The 24,669-nt window shown below is 40.1% G+C and overlaps 1 protein-coding gene across 5 annotated transcripts in view; it reads right to left on the bottom strand.

The window, feature by feature from the left end:
• The window catches only part of GADL1 (GAD like acidic amino acid decarboxylase 1), a 104,360-nt gene that overhangs the window by 77,083 nt on the left and 2,608 nt on the right, over positions 1–24,669 (bottom strand). For 2 of the 5 annotated variants that reach the window (XM_025190298.3, XM_006134301.5), the window contains exons 2-5: positions 9,095–9,267; positions 8,123–8,249; positions 5,457–5,547; positions 3,840–3,946 (exon numbers count right to left, since the gene is read on the bottom strand). In XM_025190298.3, coding sequence (XP_025046083.3) covers positions 3,840–3,946; positions 5,457–5,547; positions 8,123–8,249; positions 9,095–9,267 — 498 coding nt within the window. Of the gene's footprint in view, positions 1–3,839; positions 3,947–5,456; positions 5,548–7,247; positions 7,610–7,704; positions 7,895–8,122; positions 8,250–9,094; positions 9,268–24,669 lie in introns of those variants that run through there. The other 3 variants (XM_006134302.5, XM_089776616.1, XM_025190299.3) reach the window with 2 other exon arrangements.

Genomic DNA, 24,669 nt, shown 5'->3' with positions numbered 1-24,669 from the left:
AGATTGGCTTATGCAATTAAATTCAGTTTTATGAAAGCTGGAAAAGAAAGATGCAATTCATTTACTAAAGAATCTTTTGGTGTTTTCATAAGGTTTTGAGTAAGTTTGCTGTAACACGCTACAGAATATGCCAGTGTCTTTCCAAACATATGCACAGACTCTAAGACATATATTTCCAATGTCTATAATTATGGTTAATTTACATATGGTTAATTTACTTATTAGTGAGATAGATTAATTATTCCTCATCCCTTCCACTAATTTTAAAATTTGCTTTTCTTACTCAAGAAGCAGGTTGGACAATTTCATAGCTTGCTTTCTTGTCACTAATAATTCCGTACAGGAAGACTTTGGGGATACACTGTTGCATTCCTTTCTCCCCATACACCTGTAGCTGACATAGATTGACAATATAATGCTACTTGTTTAAAATATATTAAAATGTAGGTTTTAAAACAATTAATCCAGAAATATTTCATGCTTTACCAACTCATATCAAGACAGTAGCACACCAAAAGAAGTTTGCTCACCCCAGTTCTAAGATAAATATTGACATCCAAAACGTAAGAAGTGCACACATAGGTGTACCTTTCACACCACTGACTGGCTTCCATGCAGATAGTTACAAAGATGTTGGCAGAAGAGAAAAGAAACCAAGACTGGCCTTCAGGAAACATAATAGCTGAGCACAAGTGGTGAAAGTGAGTGAGGGTGAGTTAGAGCAAGCGACAGAGGGCGAGGGAGGGTAACAATACACACTGACATAAGGATGTAACTTAGATAGGGCCACGATAAGGTGGGTGCATAATTGGCTGGATAACCGTAGTCAGAGAGTGGTTGTTAACGGTTCTAAATCCTGCTGGAAAGGGATAACAAGTGGAGTTCCTCAAGGGTCTGTTTTGGGACCCGTACTGTTCAATATCTTCATCAATGATGTAGATATTGGGATAGAGAGTACGCTTATTAAGTTTGCAGATGATACCAAACTGGGTGGGGTTGCGACTTCTTTGGAGGATAGGGACATAATTCAGAATGACCTTAGCAAGTTAGAGAAATGGTCGGAGGTAAACAGGATGAGGTTTAATAGAGAGAAATGCAAAGTGCTCCACTTAGGAAGGAACAATCAGTTCCATACATACAAGATGGGAAGCGACTGTCTAGGAAGGAGCATGGCGGAAAGGGATCTAGGGGTCATAGTGGACCACAAGTTGAATATGAGTCAACAGTGTGATGCTGTTGCAAAAAAAGCAAATATGATTCTAGGTTGTATTAACAGGTGTGTTGTAAGCAAAACTCGTGAAGTCATTCTGCCGCTCTACTCTGCACTAGTTAGGCCTCAGCTGGAGTACTGTGTCCAGTTCTGGGCGCCACATTTCAAGAAAGATGTGGAGAAATTGGAAAGGGTACAGAGAAGAGCGACAAGAATGATTAAAGGTTTAGAGAACATGACCTATGAAGCCAGGCTTCATGAACTGGGCTTGTTTAGTTTGGAAAAAAGAAGATTAAGGGGGGACATGATAGCGGCTTTCAAATATCTAAAAGGGTGTCACAAGGAGGAAGGAGAAAATTTGTTCCTCTTGGTTTCTGAGGACAGGACAAGGAGTAATGGGCTTAAAGTGCAGCAGGGGAGGTTTAGATTGGACATTAGGAAAAAATTCCTAACTGTCAGGGTGGTCAAATATTGGAATAAATTGCCAAGGGAGGTGGTGGAATCTCCCTCTCTGGAGATATTTAAGAACAGGTTAGATAGACATCTGTCAGGGATGGTGTAGACGGATCTTGATCCTGCCTTGAGGGCAGGGGGCTGGACTCGATGACCTCTCGAGGTCCCTTCCAGTCCTATGATTCTATGATTCTATGTAAAATACAGGGGTGCATTGCATCGGACTCTTATGTGGGTGCATGGGTCAGGCATCTTGCACAAGGCACAGGCACAACAACACGCCCTATACTAGGGATTGGCAGCTAAATCAAAGGCTGATTGCCAACTGTCTAACCACACAAATACAAAAACCCTTGCCCTGCCCCTAGGCCAGGGATGGCCAACCCATTAGAGACAAAGAGCCAAAATAGTGGTGGATACAGCGCAAAGAGCCGAGGAAAAAAGTTGTTCAGAAAAAAAAAAACCCCACAGTTTGTCCTTTTAAGAGCAGAGCAGGCATTGCCCTTTAAAAGTGGCCATTTTGAAGTCTGCATGGGACGCCGTGACTCCAGGTCAGTCTCTTTCAGAGAGAAACATGCTGCCCCTTTAAGAGCCGCGAGTGCGGGAGCCGCACATTTTTTCTTTGAAGAGCCACATGCGGCTCACGAGCAGCAGGTTGGCCACCCCTGCCGTAGGCCATGCCCCGGCCATACCCCTTCTCTGAAGCCTTGCCCCATGCTCACTCCACCCCCCTCCCTCCAGCCCTCTGTTGCTCAGTTTCCCCAACCCTCACTCACTTTTACCACACTGGGGCAGGAGGTTTGGGTTCAGGAGAGAGATAAGGGCTCTAAGAGTGTTAGAGTGTGGGAGGGGCACACAGCTCTGGGAAGGAGTTTGAGTGCAGGTACAAGCTCTGGACTGGGGCAGGGAGTTGGGGAGCAGAATTAGGTGCGGATGTGGCATCTAGGAGAATGTATGGGTGTGAGGAGTGAGGGATGTGGGCTCTCAGGGGGGAGTTTGGGTGCAAGCTCTGAACTGGAGTGGGTGGTTGGGATGTGGGAAGAGGTGGGGCCTCTGGGAAGAAGTTTGTGTACAGACTTAGGGCTAGGACAGAGGGTTGGGGTTCAAGATCCAGCCAGGAGGTGCTTACCTTGGGCAGCTCCCAAAAGTGACTAGCACATTCCTCTGGAAGCAACTCTTATGCAAAGGGACCAAGTAGCTCTGTGCGCTGGCCCTGCTTGTGGGCACCGCCCTCACAGCTGCCATTGGCTGTAGTTCCCAGCCAATAAGACACTGTAGAGTCAGCACTTGGGGCAAGGGCAAGTGCACAAAAACCTCCCCTCCCATCCCCCATCCCATAGCCACTGCAGGAACATGCTGGACATTTTTAGGAGCAGTGTAGGACCAAGGCAGGAAAAGAGTCTGCCTCAGCTCACCTCTGGACTGTTGTCAAGCTAAATTCCCTTAGACTGGCTTCAGTAGCCTTCAGGAGATCTAACCCAAATCCAGAAAACTCCCGGTGAAACCAACATGGTTGGCAACCCTACTTTCCCCTTCTTACTAATCACTGGAGCTGGCTAGCAGTTAGGCAGGGAACATGGCAGGACAATGCAGTGTATGCACCCCTGCTACATGCTCCAGAAGTGCAATCGCTCTCTGAAGCTGTACAACGTCACCCCACATCTCAGTGCAGACCTCTATGTAAACTACATAATAGCTGTGAATGCACTGCATGGAGATTTCCTGCAAAATATATTTGGTAAAGCACTTGTAGGCCACTGAAATTATGATCACTTTAAATGGCCCAATCTTGTTCATGCTGTCCTAGAACTGGAGCCTGAGCTTACTGCCCACTCAGGTCACTGAAGAAGAGCTTGCTATTGATATTAATGAGAACTAGGTGGGCTCCAGTTTCAGGGGCTCTAGAATTCGTTCCACGTAAGTTTTTAAATTGAGCCATACAGTTGTTCTTGTTTAATGCGATTGCACAGATTCATAAAATATTTATTATTATTTTAAATAGCAGCCTGGGTAAAACAACTTTATTAAAGCCAAAAATCCTTGCATAATTTGATTTTGTATGCTTTTTTGAGTACACTATACAAATTAAACAATCACAAAATTCCTAAATCTGTATCTCTCTGCAGTTTCTATAGGTTAGCTTGAAATTCAAAAGTTGGACAGCCCTCATCCTTACCTGGATTAAATATGCCATCACCTTCTTTCCAACCTATGAACTCAATCATTCTCTTCAGGACGGCTTCTTCCACTAACAAAAACACGGGGGACACCTCATATGTATATCTAAATAAATATAAAAGTATCATGATTGGTGATAGACTACAGAACTCATGACAACAGGATGTCATAGAGAGTAAGAATTTAGCAAGATTGAAAGAGAGACTGGAGATTAAGATGGTTAACAAGAATATCCAAAGTTTATAATATTAATGATAAAAAAGTTTTTTTGGGGTCAGGGGGAGAGAGAAAATATCCTTCTACAGAATTTAAACCAATTTCCAGCTATTAGGGGTTAGGAAAGTCTTCCCTCGATGGCAGTTTAGCCCACTTCAATCTACTATGCAGTTTCCTCTGAAGCATCTGGGGCTGAATTTCAATATACCAATGGGCTAATCCAGTATGGCCATTTACTCTATTCCTAACAGCATCATAACACCAACCTTTACAGTTTCAAAGTAATGCATAAGGATTTGAGTTATGTGACTCGTATTAAGCGAACGCCTAAACCGTACACTACTGGGAAAATGTACCCATTATACGTAAGTTGTGTTTTTGTTTCCTACATCTAATACATTTTCCTGCCCAATCGAGAAGCCATTTGTGTTCAGTTCAATGCAGACCATTTCAGAGGAGATGCATACACTGTGCTCTCTCATGATAGCTTTACTTTTGTGCTTTTTTATTGTACTGTTCTCTTCATCAAAAACAAAAGTTACTCAGGTTGAAAATGTTTATGGAAAATTTAACACTTATGAATGTAACCAGACAGATTTTTGTGGGTGCTGAACTGTGGAGGACCTCTTGTGGCTTCTATGGTTTGGCAAAAATAATACTGAAGATTCTCCCATCTGAAGCAATCGTTCTTGGACCCTAGACTTCAGTTCCAACTTCTCCTTATTGCTTGCATATATACATCTACAACATTTGTGCAAATTCATTGTGGTGCCCATACTTAATATTATGTGGAGCAAATACTAACGGTGGCTGTGCCACTGGGCATGCTTACAACAGTTGAGCTAACATCAGTCCTAAGTTTGGTGTTTTAAAATTGATCTAGTCCCAAAATGGGAAAAAGTTTATTTAAGGGCAAATAATGTTGGGATGAAATAAAAGTGGACCACTGTAGCATTTCATGCCAAACACATCAAAAACAATAACCAATATTAACATTTGTCCTTGCTGCACCTTGAACACACAGCAAATTTTCAAACTGCCATTATAATTGCATAAATCACAAACACCAGCAGTGAAGGTACCTTGAATTTTTCTAAATAGCATATCTAAGTCCCTAAAAAAACAAATTTCCAGATAAAGCGAATATCAAAGAAAAGACCCTTCAGTGGGGGATCTTTACTCCCAAATTAAAACTCTCATACTGAAACAGGCTCCATAATCTTAGCGAAGTATATGTTTATGTGATGCAGAAACAAACTCTGTTATTATCCCCCAAGTTCCTGCTAGATGTCCTCTGTGTTAAATGTAAACAGAAACCTGAAGTGGGTATTCATAATTTTGGGAATGTTGAAATAGGGGTCCAGGGTCATTTCACTGAGTGCAAAAGAGGTACACTTACACACTTGGGTTTAATGCTTCTGTAATGAAACGAGCCACTAAAGAGTAATAATCAATACCAGCGTACAATTGGTTGAAAAATCTTGGATGATCTGCAGATTTAAAAATGAAACATAAGTATTCCAATATACATAACAAGTGAAAATAAACATAACATCATCTCTACTGTACGTATGTATATAGATTAAAACATACTACATGGACAAACAGCAGCATTTTTCTTTATTATCCAAGTGACTCTCTTCTTTCCTCAGATTGGCCAAGTTTTCACAAAGGGTAAATTTCACAACTGTGTTAAAAGAAGGAGTAACTGGGACTTAAATAGTATCTATGCCTCATGCTGGCCTTCTACATGGAAGTGAATGTATTAAGGTTGCTTGGAAAACTTTCTGCTGAAACTTTTGAAGGAAAACTTGGTTAGTTTAAACAAAAGCTTTCATAGAAAGTACTATTTTTTCCTTCAAACATTTTTAATGTTTGTACTGGAAAAGTGAAAGCTTTTTGTTGAAAACCAAAGAAATGTTCAAATTTAGTTTTGATCCACAAAAAAAAAATCCAATGAAAATATCAACAAATACAATTTTTCTCATTTTCATTCATATTTTCTGCTGAAAAGTACCACCATTTTCTGACCAATTTCAGAATTTACATATACAGCCTCATCTTGTGAGGCAGGATTTGAGGGCAACTTCACTCTGCATTCTGTCTTTGGCTTCCTAAATTTCACTTTCCATTTTGACCCTGCACTTAACTTTACTTCAGCTATGACTGGCCTATCTCAGCTATGACTGGCCTATTTTTTTCAATTCTTGGTCATTTCTCACACTGCAGTGAAACTATATGGGTTAGTTGGACTAACAGCAGGATTTGGACACAAATGGAATAATATTATAGATAATTTTCCATCTTCCCTATCTGTGTTCTTCTTTCATATCACTCCCTGCCAACCTGAGGGGACTTTTTTATTTTTTTAAATTTCCCTATTTCATTGCTTTAATGAGCCAACCAACCTCTCTTGAAACATTTTTCTAAATCTCTTTTTAAAATCGTGTTTCTTTCTTTTACCAGAATTTCTGAGATATAGAGAATAAAAGATAAACGATCTTTTACCTTATTACCTTAATTTAAGTGGCACCATATCGGGGTGCTGAAATATTAAATAAATAACAATAATGAGAAATTATGTAAAAGTAATCTAAAAATTCTGATAATAAAAGCAACTCAATTCGGGGTCCAGGCTACCATCTGGATTATAGTTCACCACACTGTAACTCTATAGTTATTATGACAGAGTGAATTCATGACAGCCTCAAATCTGAAGCTTTTGCTAGCTTTTATAGTTAGGTTAATATTATTTGTGCATCTGGCTTTTGTACTGAATTTCTTTTTTAAGGTGGCATAGTGCAACAAATGAAAATGTAAAGAAAAATTACAAAATGAAGATAATACAGTATATTCCAATGACATTGTAATGACATCTGCATATTAATATTGCATGAGACTCTTCAGATAAGCACTGCTAATTTCTGTGTTCTTCAAAAACATATGCTCACTCCTATTAATTATTTTTTGTTTTATTCTGTGGCAACAGCCTCTTTAGCAGGAAGCATACCCAGTAAATTATATCAAATGTCCTTCACACCTTCTGAAATACACTTTGAGTATAGGATATATAGCTGTGCTTCTGAAATTCTAATGATGCTTTTGATACACCACCCTATTTCCTAAACAGACATTACTCATTTCTTTCTGTTGATTTTTGGTTATATAAAATGCTTTTCATCAAGGTTACCTGCACGGGGCCAATCTTGCAAGGTACTGGGTGCCTTTTCTGAGATGCTGAGCACTATCTCCCATTATCTTGAGCAGGAATTATGACTGATCAACATTATACCAGGAGTTACTCAGCACATATCAGAATTATACTCCAGGTTAAATTTGTATCCACTTGTGAAAAAGCCAGTATATACCTCAGTCAACCTGCTTACATTTAAAAAAGTGATTTAAAGCATGCATTAAGATTTTGATTCTCTTTTGCAAACAGACTGTTTGCTATATGGTAACAGAAAATGCAATGCAATTATTTACCCACAGGCTGACTTTACCTTGCCTTATTTGCATCAGATGGCAGTGACTATGACATCACTACTCACCAATCAGACAGCAGGAAGTCCTATGCAAAGGCCTTGGGGATTCATAAAGATCTTTCTCCTGCCTGATTTGGTAAATTGTTATATCATATTCCATACCTGTCTAGAGGCCAAAGGTGTCTTTCAAGAGACTTTAGAATAGCAGAGTCTCCCATTAACATCAATGGTAATCCCTCGCAGGATTTTTTAATGTCATCATACAGATTTTAGTTCCCCTCAGAAATCCATCTGATCACTGTGAGGATCCAGGTGGCTTGGCAGGTATGATACTCTCATTTTACAATAAGGACTAGATATGAAGGAGAGAAGAATTACTTATGCCAGCATTTACTCGAACAGCTACAGAACAGCCAATGAAAGCATTCATCTGCTTTCATATGGTTACAGGCAGGTAGAAAATGTTGACATAGCAAAACATCACCTTATTTCCTGAAGGGCAACAGAACTTAGGAGAAAATACCCTGACTTCAGAGTTTGGGAGATAATAAGGTAACACAATTAGAACTCAAATTCCTACTAGTTTTGACGCTGTATCGTATAATGTCCTGGCAAAGTTGCAAGAGTTTCTGATGGGGCTCTCCGGTATCCCTCATTTCCAGATCGAGAAGTTTTTTCAGTTTTTCAGGGGGCTGCCATTCACAAACCTAGTGATAAGGAAAATGCAAGCATTGAATACATGATGGCTGAGGTGAAGACAAATGTTATGGCAATAAAACCTCACTCCACAATGGATTCGGTAATGACCTCCAAAGAAAACCGCACTTAAAAGTACACTATGCTGAAGACTGACTGTAACAATGGCCTCATGGGATCCTATCTTTATTGAGTCTCAGGGACTTCCTGCTCAAACTTGTTCTGCTTAAAAGCAAAACCATTATTTTTAAAACTGTCAGAGATGCAAACTCAACCTGGTATCTGGAAATCAAGATGAGTTGCTCCTGGTTTGTATAATCTTTATTAGGTGTAATAAATCTACAAGCCAAATTCTGTCCTCTGCTGCACTTCTGCAATCCCACTGTCAAGTCCTAGTGTGCCAGGAATATAAAGCTGGCTCACGCAGCCCACAAATGGGCAAGGCCTACCTGTCTAGCACCTCTCTCAAATAGCCTCAGCAAATAAGGGCACTATGGAACCCAGATCAGTCTGTAATGCTGCGCTCCTTCAGTGGTAACATAGCCACCCTTCCTCAGATGCTCCTACAGGCTCAGCAAACTCAAGGGTAAATTTGGTTCCAGGACAAAAACATTTTAGCATTTCAAAAGTAAAATAGGGAACATTTTCTTGCAAATGTGCATCACGCTATTAAAAAGTTACATGATGCCATATTTCTAAATCCAGACTGCAATATTTTATTTCAAAGCCTACTCACACACTCACAGCAAGTTCAATGCCATTTATGTTCAATAAAACTCAGATTTCTTGGAAAGCTGAAGTTTTTAATCACTCATATTTATTCCAGTATATTTTCAAACCAATTCCAAGGCTTTACCTTCTCTGTTACATCAGCAGCTTTCTGTACAACCTCTTCCATTATTATCTTACATGCCTCTTCAACAAATTTCTCTCCTGCTTTGGAATCTGTTATCGGGCCATTCAGAATGACACCATTCACCAAGACAGCATTCTTCTTCCTCTGGAATACTTCCTGTTTGTTATTATCAACTGTAAAAAGAAATATCACTCAGTTAAAGTGATGCTTGACCAATTAAATCAGTGGTTCTCAATGAGGGGTAAATGCACCTCTAGGGGTACACAAAGATCTTCCAGATGGAAGATCAACTCATTCAGGTATTTGCCTAGTTTTGCAATAGGCTACATAAAAAGCACTCTGAACACAGTACAAATAAAATGTAATAGATGATTTGTTTATACTGTTCTATACACTACACACTGAAATGGAAGTGCAATATTTTATATTCCAACTGATTTATTTTATAATTATATGGTAAAAATGAGAAAGTCAGCATTTTTTCAGTAATAGCGTGATGTGACTAGGGATGTTAAAATGTGTTTAAGTAACCATGTAACCACTGAAAATGTCAGCAGTTACACATGATGGCTACGTCTAGACTGGCATGATTTTCCGGAAATGCTTTTAACAGAAAAGTTTTCCGTTAAAAGCATTTTTGGAACAGAGTGTATAGATTGGCACGGACGCTTTTCCGCAAAAGCACTTTTTGCAGAAAAGCGTCCGCGGCCAATCTAGACGCGCTTTTGCGCAAAAAATCCCCGATCGCCATTTTCGCTATTGGGGCTTTTTTGCACAAAACAAATCTCAGCTGTCTACACTGGCCCTTTTGCGCAAAAGGTACTTTTGCCTGAATGGGAGCAGCATAGAATTTCCGCAAAAAGCACTGATTTCTTACAGTAGGAAGTCAGTGCTTTTGTGGAAATTCAAGCGGCCAGTGTAGACAGCTGGCAAGTTTTTCCGGAAAAGCGGCTGATTTTCCGGAAAAACTGGCCAGTTAAGACGCAGCCATGCAGTAGAGGGGGGAACCGTCTTTTAAGCCAGCTCCCCACAAGTACAGGGAGTCTGCGTGTAATCACGAAGATTAACCAATGAGCCCAGGCTCATCAATTAACTGTGTATACAGTTATACTTTCACATCCCTATATGTGAAACCTTTGTATTTTTATGTTTGATTTTATGAGTTTTTAAAAGAGGTAAAATGTGGAGTAAAACAAATCAGACTACTGAAAGGACTACAGTCATCTGGAAAGGTTGTGAGAGTCACTGAGCTAAATCTGAGCCACTGTAATTACTAAAGTCCTTACAGAAATGGTTGCCATGGACTTTTGCACACATCAAGAAAGCAGAATTAGACCCTAGAATAGGAAAGGAACATCCTGAAAAACCAAAATGCTTTAATTTCATTAATTTTCCAATAATTTCATAGATTGTAAGGCCAGAAAGGACTACAGCGATCATCTAAGCTCATCTCCTGTAAAACCCACCACACAGAACTTGCCCAAAACAATTTTTAGAGCAGAACTTTTAGAAATGGAGAAGCCACCACAACCTTTGGTAAATTGGGTCCAATGATGATTAAGTACTCTTATCATTAAAAATGTATGCCTTATTTCTAGTCTGACTGACAAGCTTCAACTTCTAGCTATTGGGTTATATTACACCTTTTTCTGTTAAATTGAAGAATCCTTCATTCATTATCTGCTCCACACATAGCTACTTATAAGTTTATCAAGTCAGCCCTTAGCCTTTTCTTTGTAAAACTAAATAGATCCAACTGATTGTGTGTGTGTCACTGTAAGGCAGGTTTTCTAATCTTTTAATAGTTTTCACAGCTTTTCTCTGAACTCTTTCCAAATAATCAACATCCTTCTTGAATTGTGGGTACCGGAGCTGGTCACAGTTTTCCAACAGTGATCACACTAGAAGCAAATAATCTTCCTACTCAAGATACCCCCATTTTGCATGTGAGGAAACAATTGGCTCTTTTGGCCACGGCGTCCTGCTGGAAGTTCACCTTCAATTGATTATCAATCACAACACCTAAATCTTTTTCCAACATGGCTGTGTCTACATTGGCATCCCTTTCCGGAAAAGGGATGCTAATGAGACACTTCGGAATTGCAAATCCGTGGGGGATTTAAATATCCCCCGCGGCATTTGCATTTACATGGCTGCCGCTTTTTTCCGGCTCGGGGTTTTTGCCGGAGAAAAGCGCCAGTCTAGACGCGATTCTCCGGAAAATAAGCCCTTTTCCGGAGGATCCCTTATTCCTACTTTCAAGGGATCTTCCAGAATAAGGGATCTTCCGGAAAAGGGCTTATTTTCCGGAGAATCACATCTAGACTGGCGCTTTTCTCCGGCAAAAACCCCCGAGCCAGAAAAAAGCGGCAGCCATGTAAATGCAAATGCCGCGGGGGATATTTAAATCCCCCGCGGATTTGCAATTCCGAAGTGTCTCATTAGCATCCCTTTTCCGGAAAGGGATGCCAATGTAGACACAGCCCATATGTATATAGTAGTAGTATCCTAAACATGATAGGCACCTTCCAAAAATAGAGGAAGACATAGGGTACGTCTAGACTACATGCCTCTGTCGCCAGAGGCATGTAGATTAGGCTACCAGACATAGGAAAATGAAGCAGCGATTTAAATAATCGTCGCTTCATTTAAATTTACATGGCTGCCGTGCTGAGCCGACAAACAGCTGGTCAGCTGTTTGTCGGCTCAGCGCGATAGTCTGGACGCGCGGGTGGTGACAAAGGTATTTGTCGACCACCCAGGTAAACCTCATCCCAGGAGGCATACCTGGGTGGTCGACAAATACCTTTGATGTCGCCACCCGCGCGTCTAGACTATCACGCTGAGCCATGTAAATTTAAATGAAGCGGTGATTATTTAAATCGCCGCTTCATTTTCCTATGTCTGGTAGCCTAATCTACATGCCTCTGTCGCCAGAGGCATGTAGTCTAGACGTACCCTAAGTGCCCTGCCCTGAAGAGCACTCTAGCCAGAAAGAAAGAAAAAAAAAAAAGATATGGGCAGTGACAAGCTCCTGGGTTGTTAGCTCCATACTAAACACACTAGATTCCTTCCTTCTCTGACCCTTCCTCCACCATTCAGCCGTTTTTATTTCCCCGTGGAACAATCCCCGGCATTATTTCACCATTCTTATCTCCCAACCCCCTCCCAACATCTGGTCTGAGTGTTCTGACCACACCACCTCTGACCCTCTCCTTCATCCCTTCCGCTGGATCCCTCTTCGGCTTCTTGCAACTGCTGTCAAAACCTCCACCCAACTCTACTCCTCCCTATCTTCTGCCCTTCTCTCATCATATCCCTCCATACCCCATCTGCTCTCCAATGATACTACTACTTGTCCACTTCTCTCAGAACCATCCCTACCAGACTATGCACTTCCCGAGGTAAACCACAAAGCCCATTTCATTATCCCCTCAAAGATTTTTTTTCCTGAAGCCACACTGCTTTTATATCACTAGGAAACTAGCTGACTAAGGCATCCACTTACCTATTTCACTTATTTATCTCATGAGAGAAGACCAGGTGTCCAATTTTAGCTGAGCTGAGTATAAAATGGAGGGTGAGATATTCTAGAGGAGATGTTATCAGAGAAATAGGATGAAATGTGAGATTGGAAGACAAAGACAGACCAGAAGAAGAGAGGCAATTCTGTGGCTACTCAAGGGTGCGGAAGTAGTAGTTAAAGCCGTGGATAAGGTTACCCAGAAACAGGGAAAACAGAATGAAAATGAGAGCTCTGTGGGACTTCCCACTGGAAAGTGACAGAGGGAAGACTACCAACCTAGACATAAAAGTGCAGCCAGAGATGTGGCAGGTGATCTGGTACTTTAATAGGGCCAGAGAAGACAATGTCTCAAGCAAGAGGGAGTGGTCAGCTATATCAAATTGCAGCAGGGAAGTCAAGGAAAATGGGAATGAAATGGAGGCCCTGAGTTGAGAGTAGGGAGAGGTCATAGAGAAATCTTTTTAAAAAAAGGGTTTGGTCAACTGGAGTAGACAGAAATCTGGTATGAGGGGGATCCAATATGAAGTTGGGGGGAAGATTCAGAATAAAGACTGTAGGGGGGGCACATTCTATGAGGTTGAGGGTGAAAGGGAAGAAAGGATGGGGGAGAATGTAGTCAGAGACAGGCAAAATATAGTGTCTTCACTTTTCAGAACACAGCCCTCTTCCACATATGGAAGAGATCTCCAGTTTGTTCCGATCATTTTGAATTATGACCCTATCCTCCAAAGCACTTACAACCCCGCCCAGTTTGGTATCATTTCCAAACTTAATAAGCATACTTTCTATGCCACCATCTAAATCATTGATGAAGATATTGAACAGAACTGGTCCAAAACAGACCCCTGCAGAACCCCACTTGTTATGCCCTTCCAGCATAACAATGAACTGTTAATAACTACTCTCTGAGAATGGTTATCCACCCAGTTATTCGCCCACCTTATAGTAGTCCCATCTACATTGTATTTGCCTAGTTTATTGATAAGAAGGTCATGAGAGGCCATATCAAATGCCTCACTAAAGTCTAGATTTACCAGTCAACTGCTTCTTCCTAATCCACAAAACTTGTTATCCTATCAAAGAAAGTTATCATATTGGTATGACATGATTTGTTCTTTACAAATCCATGCTGGGTGTTACCTATCACTTTACTTTCTTCCAGATATTTGCAGACAGATTCGTTAATTAATTGCTCCATTATCTTTCCTGGCACAGAAGTTAAACTGACTGGTCTGTAGTTTCCTGGGTTGTTCTTATTTCCCTTTTTATAGATGGGCACTATATTTGCCCTTTTCCAGTCTTCTGCCATGATTTTTCCAAAGATGATAGCTAACGGCTCAGATATCTCCTCTATCAGCTACTTGAGTATTCCAGGATGCATTTCATCAGGCTCTGGTGACTTGCAGATATGTAACTTTTCTAAGTAATTTTTAACTTTTTTTTTATTTAACTTCTAAAACCTACCCCATATACACTAGCATTCACTATCTTAGTCATCCCTTCATCATCAAACTTCTTAGTGACGACTGAAACAAAGAAATCATTAAGTACCTCTGCCATTTCCAAGTTTCCTGTTATCGCTTCTCCCTCCTCATTGAGCAATGGGCCTACCCTGTCCCTAGTCTTCCTCTTGGTTCTAATATATGTATAGAATATCTTCTTGTTACCCTTTACATCTCTAGCTAGACTGAGCTCGTTTTGTGTCTTTGCCTTTTTAATCTTACCCCGCATACCTGTGCTGTTTTCTTATATTCGTCCTTTATCATTTGACCTAGTTTCCACTTTTCATATGACTCCTTTTTTATTTTTAGATCATGCAAGATCTCCTGGTTAAGCCACGGTGGTCTTTTGCCATACTTTCTATCTTTCTATTCTATATATGGAAAATACCATATGGATGCGGCATCAATGGAAATTAATAGGAACCACAAATTTTTGCATCCAAAATCAGAAGTTGGCCCTAAATATATACACATTTTCTGCAATGGGTGGGTTTGAGTTTTGCAGACCAAGATATGGATCTAAAGTGTTGTGACTCTTATAATTTTATAGCAAGTCTTGCGATATTTGATGTTTTACTTCAAGCACCAGCTAGCACTTGTAAGAATCTGAAATTTGAATTTTTAATATTTTTTACAGTAAATTGTATCCCTCATGGTTGCAGAGCAAAGCTTAAAAACATGACCAGAATGTACCTTTAAAGTTCAAAAGAAAAGAAGCAAAGAAAGTCCCAAAATAGAGGGTTTTTTTAAATCTCACCATTTTTAATCAGAAAAACTTATGACTTTGGGGCACCCAAGTTGTTGTTTTTTTAATGTTCACTCTTGGCAATACTGGACTTGCAATAACCTCTAGCTTTCACTTTTAAGTAACATGATAGATGGTTTAAATTGTATGCTTTTAATGCCCTTTTTCCAAGCCTCAGAGCCAACAATGTCATTTTAATCTGTATGAAGACCCAAAGATTTTAATGCTACTTTTCCTTTTAGGGGCTATTCCAATCATCATGGCCAAAATAGCATTACTTTATTATCTATTTCTAATGGGCTTTCAAAACTCCTTCTAAACAAATGAAGGTTTTAAAAACACACACAGTGGGTCTAAGAGAGCCCTGTGTGTGTCACAAGTAGCCCAAATGGGAAGATAGCATCTTCCAATGTGTGCGTCTTGTGTAATAGGCATTAGGGATGTGAACATGTACCCATGTACACAGTTACGTGCTCTTCCCCCCACCATGCTGCTGCCTCCCACAGAGGCAGGGGGGCCAGGGAGGAGGCAGGAGCTGATGCTCCCCCTTTCCCCCCCCCCTCTTGCCCCATATATAAACGTGTAACCGTTGAAAATTTCAGCAGTTACAAATTTACAAAAATAAACACATTTTAACATCCCTAACAGACCTATGAACTACAATGCTGTGATAGTGACAAACTTCATTGTTTTGCATTTAAAAATATGGAAGGAGCATTCTAGGCAGCATGAGAGAGAAGGCAAATACAGAAAGTGCATCAACAGCAAGTGTAATTTCAGGCAAGTGGCTCAAGGCTAGAAGCACCGCTAAAACATTAGCGAATAGAAGTGCTGTAAATCTGAGATTAAGGATTACTGGCTGCTCAAGATGGCCTGTGACACACGGAGGGCCTGATCCTGCTCTCATCCAAGTCAAGTAGGGGTTTAGTCATTGACTTCAGTGGCAGCAGGATCAAGCACAATTCTGACATTTCATTCTGAGAGTACAATATTCTAGCTCAAAAGCTTAATATTTTCAAAGCTGCATTCCACTGTTATGATCAATATTATTTTCTTCAAAAGAAAACATAACATTTGAGTGCCTGAAGTTGAAACACCACACACAAACGCAAACAAAATACTTTGTTACCACCTTTTTCTGTGCAAGCCATACTGACAGCTAAATATGTGATTCTGTGTTTGCATAAAATAGAAAAACCTTTGCTGCAACGCTCACACTCTGCTAAGCGAAACTGGAGACTTGTGCTTGGCACATTCTAACAGCATTCATCTGAGTAGAATGAAATGTCATGGGGAGATTTACTACTTACAGGAGGCACAGAAGCAGAGGGGGATGGGTGAGAGGTTGCACTGTAAGGGACACAGCTTGTGTCTGAATACAAAGCACTAAATCCTGCTCAGTTTTCTTAGGAAATAGTCCTGTTGATAAAGTGAGTAAAGCGAGTGGGATTTGACTCACAGAGTAACTCACAGATTGTAACAAATTTGTTTCAATAATTTCATCTGCATTCATCCTACATAGATTTTAATTTTAAACCATGAATGCAACCACTCAAATTTGTAAAAATTCTTTCATGTATTGAATTCTAGTTGCTACTCCCTCCAAAGATATCTGCATCTTTTGTATCAAGTGAATTAAAAACAAATAGAGAAATTCAATTTTAAACTGTCCAACCCACAGGGTACAATGGTTTGCTATCGTCATGCTGCGCACATTATATTAAAACCTAATCTGTGCTGTGCTATGCGCTGCAACCAGTGTTGTATATGCCAGGGAATTCAGTCACGATTTAGATTTTTTTTTAAATAATAATTGCTTTGTAAACATACATGATTAAAATAAAGCTGATCTGGTTATATGACAAAATATATTGATAGTTTTGCAGTAAACCCTTTTCTCAGGCCTGCTACTAAGGAACAGCTAAAGACAACAGATGGTTTGTTAGAATTCTTCATATGATGCTTAAAATGGCAATGTTATGTGGCCAGAATGATGTGATATAACTGCCTTGGTGGCCTGGGTGGATCACCCAAGTGCAAAGAGAATCCTTAAGTGTTGTAGAGTTTGGACTGTGGCTCCAGTATCACATCTCATCCCCGCAGCTAATGTACTGGCAATGGCCTGAAGAAAGGGGGCATGGACAGAATGCTTCTCTTTGGAATGCTCTAACTTATATCCAGAGACTGCACACAGCAGTCTCAGAATTTTAAGAATGCAAAGGTCAACCTTATGGTTAGAGCCCTACCAAATTCACAGCCATGCAAAACATGTCACGGTCTGCGAAATCTGGCTTTTTGTGTTTTCATCCTATACTACACAGATTTCACAGGGGAGACCAAAAGGTGACTTGCAGGGAAATCAGGAGGCTATTTTAGGAGGGTCAAAGTATTGCCACCCTTATTTCTGCATGCCATCAGAGCTGGGCAACTGGAGAGCAGTGTTTGTAATGCTGGTCAGGTGCCCAACTCTGAAGGTATCCCCTACCAGCAGCAGTGTAGAAGTGCAGTAATACTATACCTGTGTTACCCTTACTTCTGTACTGCTGCTGACTTAGGATACACTGCAAGGCTATTTCGGGATACCGAAAGAGCTCCCCTGCATCTACACAAGCTGCCCGTTATTTCAAAACATTTTTCGAAATAATGGACATGCTATTTCGCCATCCCGGTAAACCTTGGTCCACAAGGAATAAGGGATGGCCCGAAATAGCATGTTATTTCGAAATCTGACACAGTGTAGACACGCCAAATTTCAAAATAAGCTATTTCGAAATAAAATCGAAATAAGATATGCATTTTGCGTGGCGCAAATTGCATATCTTATTTCGAATTTAGGGTGCTGTGTGAGCGCACCCTAAGGGCCCAGCTCTGCAGAAAGCAGTACAAAAGTAAGTGTAATATGGCTATGGCATTATCAAACTTACTTCTGCACTGCTGTTGGCACGATGATGCCTTCTGAACTGGGCACCCAGCCAACTGGGCTTCCACTCCCAACCCATGATTGTGCCCTGCTTTGTCAGACCAACAGTGTTATTAATGGTGCATGGAAATAGGGATTCCCTTAGATCTGCCAAAAGCCTTATTTAACAAAAGTCTGTAGTGAGACTGGAATAGTGAAGTTGTGAATTCTAATCCTGCAACTGCCACTGATTTGCTTGTGTGACACTGCCTCTCTGTGAATCTCTTCTCATTTCCAGAAATAGGAACAGCTACACTATGATTATTTGCATGTAGTGGCCACAACTGAGATCTGAGGCCATGGTGGATTGGGTACTACCCATATACGCAGTAAGGGACCTACGATCCATGTAGATATTACAGGTAAAGGTAAAAAGGATCTAATATATTATTATGATGGTGGGGTATTTAAGTGGAGAGATTAAGTGATTTGCCCTAGCTCAGAGAGAAAATCTGTGGTAGAGCTGACATAAAAAAATAAGTAACAGCAGTTTTGTGCAGATAATGTACTGAATGTAGTTAGCATAAGGACAAAGAGCACCCCTGTTTATATGTGCTTTGTTGAAGCAGAAATGTTGTAAAAATGTACAGTATGAATTAAATAGAACAGTTAAGAAACAAAAGATGGCTATTTTGGCTGCAACTGAATTCATAAAAAATAACCATTAGAGAAGAAATTTGGTACATTTGGTTTCCTTTTTTTAATTATATACTTCTACATTTTAACTTGTATTGATTCATGACTAAATGAGTGCTTCCTCAACTGAATGTGCAAAGATTGGTGTTTAAATATGTTTTTAAATGACAAAAAAAATACCTAAATGCATGGAATTGCACGTTACAGACCTGAAAATAGCATATGCAATACTTTTCTTTGACTCATATGTTGTAAATTTATGTAAATATATGCTTTGTTATTAATGTGACAATTTTAATTTAAATAAGAACCATTCCATGTTCGATACCCTCATTAAACCATTTGCAGATCATAAAAGTTAGAAATACAAGCAGGCTACATCCCAAGGAGGTCAAGGAGTTAGGATTTCTATTTCATACTCTGCATCTGCCATGTCTTAGCTTCATATTAAGATTAATTCCAATTTTCTTCAGCCTCTTTTCCTAATTGGAAACATTACAGCATGAATCATTCTTTCAGTTACTTGGCTGGGACATCAAAATGTCAATCTTAAATATTAACATCTACTCAAGAACCCTGCTACTTTGCTTTTGGTTATTTTGGGTGGTTGTTTTTATTTCATTTTTAAAATGTCCTGCTTGATACTGTCATGCCTAGTAAGCATGCAGCAGCCTTCAAGAAGACCCTGCCATTTTACAGTAAAGGGGATCATGCCTATGAGGAACCCCAGTTTTGCATAAGATTGGGCTACTAAGATAAAGGGTAGAGCACACAAACCTAGGGCAAACAGATATTCTGAGCTAGCCGAGTCATTAACAGACTAGCACTCAGGTAATCCCTCTGTAGAGTTATTGCTACCACAATGAACAAGTATATTTTTGCTCAGCAAGGACTACCAACCTAGTAATTTTGATAGTTTTCAAAATAAACTTAATGCTCCTTTGATTTTTTTCATAAATCATTTTACTGTTGCTTGCCCACATTTTATATTTTTTTCATAATAATAATCTAAAACATTTTTTCTGGAAAACATCAATCTATCTTAAAAGGTGCCTACTTTAAATTTAAGCTGGATTCCTACTAAAAAAGATTTCCTAAAAGCATATTTTTAAATGCTGGAATTCTAAAATCATCTCTGTCTTTAAGTATCTATTTACTTCTTGTTTTTTTCGATCTCATACAGTTTGAACTGTATTCCTCTCTTCACCCATGCACTTAACTCAGTGATGCATGTGCATTCAAAGCAGAATTAGACCCCTTTGATTCTTTAGAATCACAAAACCTAAAATTTTATATCACGTTCACTTCAACTGCCTTCCACCTTCACATTCACTACCAATTCCTCTATTCTGTTCAGAATCAAGTCTAAAATGTCTGTCACTCTGGTTACTTCCACCTTCTGAAACAGAAAGTTGTCTCCAATATATTCCACAAACTTATTGGAAATGTTGTTATGCCATATTACTTTTCCAGCATCTGTCTGGGTAGCTAAAGTCGCCCACTCTTAGCAGAACCTGTGCTTTGAATATTTGTACTATTTGTTCCAGAAATGCCTTATCTGCCTCATCTTCAGAATGTAGTGGTCCATGATGTCATCCTTATTTTTCTCTTCCTTTTATCCTTATGCAGAGACTTTTATCTGGTCTGCTTCTCACCTCCTACTGGATCTGATAACAAGCGTGTATGATCTTGATGCATAATCCAACAGCTCCAACCTTTTTATCTTGCCTGTTCTTCCCGAAAAAGCTGCACCTTTCTATACCAATATTCCAGTAATGAGACTTGTCCCAAATCTCTGACACACCAATTAGGGATGTCACTGGTTAACTGGTAAGTATCACCCTCACCAGGTGATGCTTACTAGTTAACTGGCAGCCTGGCCGGGCTGAAGCAGCCTGCTGGCTACGTGGGCAAGAGGCACTCCAGCCCAGCCAGACTGGATCAGCTCTGTGCCCACAGCATGGTGGGCCTCACCCAGCTAGAGCAGTTTGCTTCTCATCTGGGGTACAGTGGGCCCAGGCAGAGCAACCTCTGCCCACAGCAGCCCCAGCCTGCCTGGCTCAGCCAAGCAGCCCCTGCCCAGAGTGGGCCTGACTTGGCTGGAGCAGCCCATTGCACAGCTGGAATAGTCACCTGCCTGTGGGATCCCATTTAATTAAGTCATAATTTAGCTTATGTACTAATACTTCCAATTCTTCCTGTTTATTCCCCATTCTCCTTGCATTAGTGTATAGACATAAAAATCCCTCCTTGTATGCACATAAACCCCATTATTGCGAATAAGAGATATCTGGGTGCAGAGGTAAAAAAAAAAAAATACAGAAATATTGGTGCAACTTGATTGTCTCCAGGCAATTCTTATATCACCAATTCTGATGCTTTACAAGCAATTGCCTCCAACAACTTCTGTGATATGTGACTACAAATGACTTTTTTTTAAAGTTGCCAGAAAGTTAACTTTTTCTGTTATTGCAAAGTTGTAAGCAAAAAAATGTTGTGTGTATATTTTAGATAAATGTTGAAAAGGTACTGTCCTAAGTTTGAGTCTTTAAAAGGAATGCAGAAATAAAAATCTATATATTTCAATTTTTCCATGCTTCATGTTTAAACATACTGTCACTATTGACGAAAGTCTAAATGCTCGTCAAATAAGAAGACAGCTTACATTAAGCAGGAAGAAACTCAGGCATATGAAATATAAATTGTCAAATAAGCAATAAGAACAGAGTTAATGTGCAATAAGATTCCCAATGCATTATAATTGGACAATTTCTAGCTACATAATTGACAAGATATCTTAATCAAATAAGAGACATTATCTATCATGCTTCTCAAATGTCAAGTTACATCTTATTCAACAGTCTCTAAATGTCTAGAAAAAGCTTTATAACTTTAATATAATATGAACATTCTTCTGTATAACAGCTTTATTCTGTGCCATCTTGATTTCTTGCAAACCTGTTTCCTTTCTTATAATTGAGATTAACATTTGAGGTCATGTCTTTCTTGTCAAATGAGACTTTAAGATACAAAGAGTTTTACCCTGCAATCCTTATTCCTGTCAAACTACCAGACAGGCTTAACTTCTGCTGCATTTGCTAGGCTGTACATTACACAATGTCAGGTGGATTCATCCTGCATTAAATAGATGCTCTCTGGCTCCCATCTCCATTCTGCCAGCAGCAGCTGAGATGGTGTAGCTCCCCAAACATGCACTATTCAGCCAGAAGTTCAGAAAGAAAAGGGAGTTTGTTACATAAGCTGTGCTCCCTATTCAGTGCTTTTTTTAATTCTCTTCTGCTCTATTTGATGGGGCAAGGGGGATATATATGAGAATCTTCTCAATGAATATTCTCAGCCTTTAGAGTCCACCAAGGAGGATCTCAGCTTTCATGCTCTTAAAAAATATGTACATTTCTGGGGCTTTTCCTGCACAAGGTAGGCTGGAAAAAGATAGCTGATGTGTGCACACAGTTTTTACCTACATGTGTGTTAGCTCAATTAGGGTTGTATCCCAAGGAATCATCTTGCTGATCCTCCCTACAATCATTAAGTTGGGCCTACTCATAATAGGGTCTAATTTACAGAGAAAAAAAATGGACTCCAACTGCCAGAAGGTAGTTTGAACCTGTTTCACAACCTGTCCCAAAAAATCTCAATGCTGGCTCTTCTTGTTAACATTTTCGGCCCCTTCTGAATGCTTCCACTGTTGCTGTGACTGGAGTAGCTGCTGCGAAAGCTCTAGTTATGTACCAGGGATGAACGAGTGTCACCCCTGCAATTCTTTACACTTTTCTTACCCCTACAGTAGTGTGGAATGAGAGCCATGCTACTGCTGTACGTGTGGGAGCCCTATAATCACTGCTCTCCACCTCTCCTCCCACTCATTTCTGCATATACCTCACTAGGAGTATTGTGAGTGGGGACATGGAGCCTTTTCCCCACCCTCTAGAACTACCCATGCATTAACCCCAGGCCTGCTGATAGGGGGAGTTAAAGAGGCAATTGCCCCATCCCTGTAACTCCCAGCCACGGCTACTGCGGTAGCCATCGGAACTCCAAGCCCCTATAAAATTGCTGCAAGAACGCCGGAGCACTGTTCTGTGTGGCTGTGAGGGTTGGACGGGGGTGGGCTGCAGGCAGCGTTTCAAAGCGGCAACACTGCTTGGAGCCCGGGGTCAGCTGAGGACTCTGACCTGGGCTCCATGCGGAACTGCCGCTTTGAAATGCCACGAGGAACAGGAGACTACTTGAGTCCGCCGCTGGCCCCATGCTCCCCGCAGCGGATTGTGGGGAGGAGGAGCCCTTATTGACTAATGGAATAGTTGATGCAAATTGCATCGACTATTCGATGAGCCAATTAATCTAACCTCCCTAACACACACCTTGCCCAAGGGCCCAGCAAGGCTGTCAGTCCCACTGATTAACCCAAGAACAGCTCCCAAAACTCATGTGTTACAGGAGACCAGAGAGTCAGGGGAGAACCCACCTCAAGAACAGAAGACGATCCATTCTCCTGACCTGACTATCCAAATGATGCTTGTGATGCCCAAGAGACCCAATGTCTCCTTGTAACCCAGAAAAGATAACTGAATCAAGTGGAGAGGAGAAAATAATTTTATAAGGTTAAATTAGAACTGATCCCTGACATAAGAGTTATAAATCATCATAACAAAAGGACTGATAACACATCAGTGCAATCCAGAGCTTCTTCACATGTAAAAACTTCTTGCTTTTACAGGAGTCTTCATCTACTATTATATAGTATCATATAACATAACTTCAAAAGTTTCTCAGAAATCAAAACTCCTTTGTCTCTTGAGGACCTGTCCTGAACCCCACTGTATACTACTAGAACCTTTAAATTGTTTCCTCCTCCTCTCACTATTAACAGTTACCCATCACCTTTAAACATTACGTCACAGCAGAAGGGAGCACAAGACCCTCTAGCTGAGCAAGTCTGACACACATGAGTGGACACCATAAGTTTACTTTCAGTTTTGTCTCAGAAAAAGAACATTAACTATTTGAGATCAGTAATTTTCAAGGATGCTCAGTCTCATGTGGTTCTCACACAGAGATGTCTTGAGACACAATGTACGCCTAAGTATATTTTACAATATACCAGAAATATAATGTTACTTTATAAAGATTATTCCATTTATGACAAACAGAAAAAGATTCTTAAATAATAAGAATCCAGAGTTTTCATTTAAAAGTGTATTTTATTGATGGTTTACAGTTTTTCCCCCACAAATAAAATACTCAAGATTTAAACCCAAAACAATGTAAAAAAGTTGGGCTCCCGGGAAGCGGGAATCTAGGACAAAAACTCAATTTGGGGGCTACAACCAAGCCTCTAGGGTTCCAGCCACCCTTCCTTTATGACTAGAAGTAAGGGGGCTCCCAAATCTTTTTTCTGTTACAACAGGGTCATGAGATGGAAAAAATTGAAAACCAGTGATCTAGAATATTCTTCTTGATCTTATGGGAGGGAGATGGAATGCTCATCCCAAAGCATATTTTTTTAAATTCAGACTAGCAATAGCCCCCCCCCTTTTTTTATTCTGTTACAGTTTTAATAAAGAATGTACACAGTGTACAACCAATTTATTCTACATTATCTGATTTCTTGCAAACATAGCTCTCTGAATAGAACAGAATAGAATCGGGGCCAATAGGGATTAAAAATGAATGAACAAAAAACCCCAAATGAATAGTGATGTCAAAAATCAAGAAACAGGCTAGAGTAATAATTAATGTTGTAGACTCAAACAAGGAGATAGCTTCTGCTACATGGGTTCCCCCATCGTAACACATGACAACTGCTATGAAGAAGACATGAACAAGCAGACAGCTATGGTGAGCAGTTCATTCAAGCATCTGAATAAAAAAGTTTCAAAACTAAAATCAGTGTGCACAACATATAGAACAGATTACGCATAATGGTCATTGTACCCACATTACTTTATGGTTGTGAGAAACAGGTATTGACAAAAGCATCTGGAGCAAAAGCTGAAAACATTTAAAATGAAGTGTCTGCACTGTATCAAAGATGCTATATAGCTAGATGGCCTAAGAAATTACATCCATAGAAGAGTGAAAGTACAGTACATGATTACAGTCATCAAAAGGCATCGACTACAATCTTTTGGCTATGTTGCTAGGTGTTCAAGAAGACAGCAGTAGAACATGGTATTCAAAACT

The sequence above is a fragment of the Pelodiscus sinensis genome, chromosome 2 (assembly GCF_052426305.1).
Source record: "Pelodiscus sinensis isolate ZL-2025 chromosome 2, ASM5242630v1, whole genome shotgun sequence".
Classification (NCBI taxonomy): domain Eukaryota; kingdom Metazoa; phylum Chordata; order Testudines; family Trionychidae; genus Pelodiscus; species Pelodiscus sinensis.
This window is presented reverse-complemented; position numbering and strand designations above follow the sequence as displayed.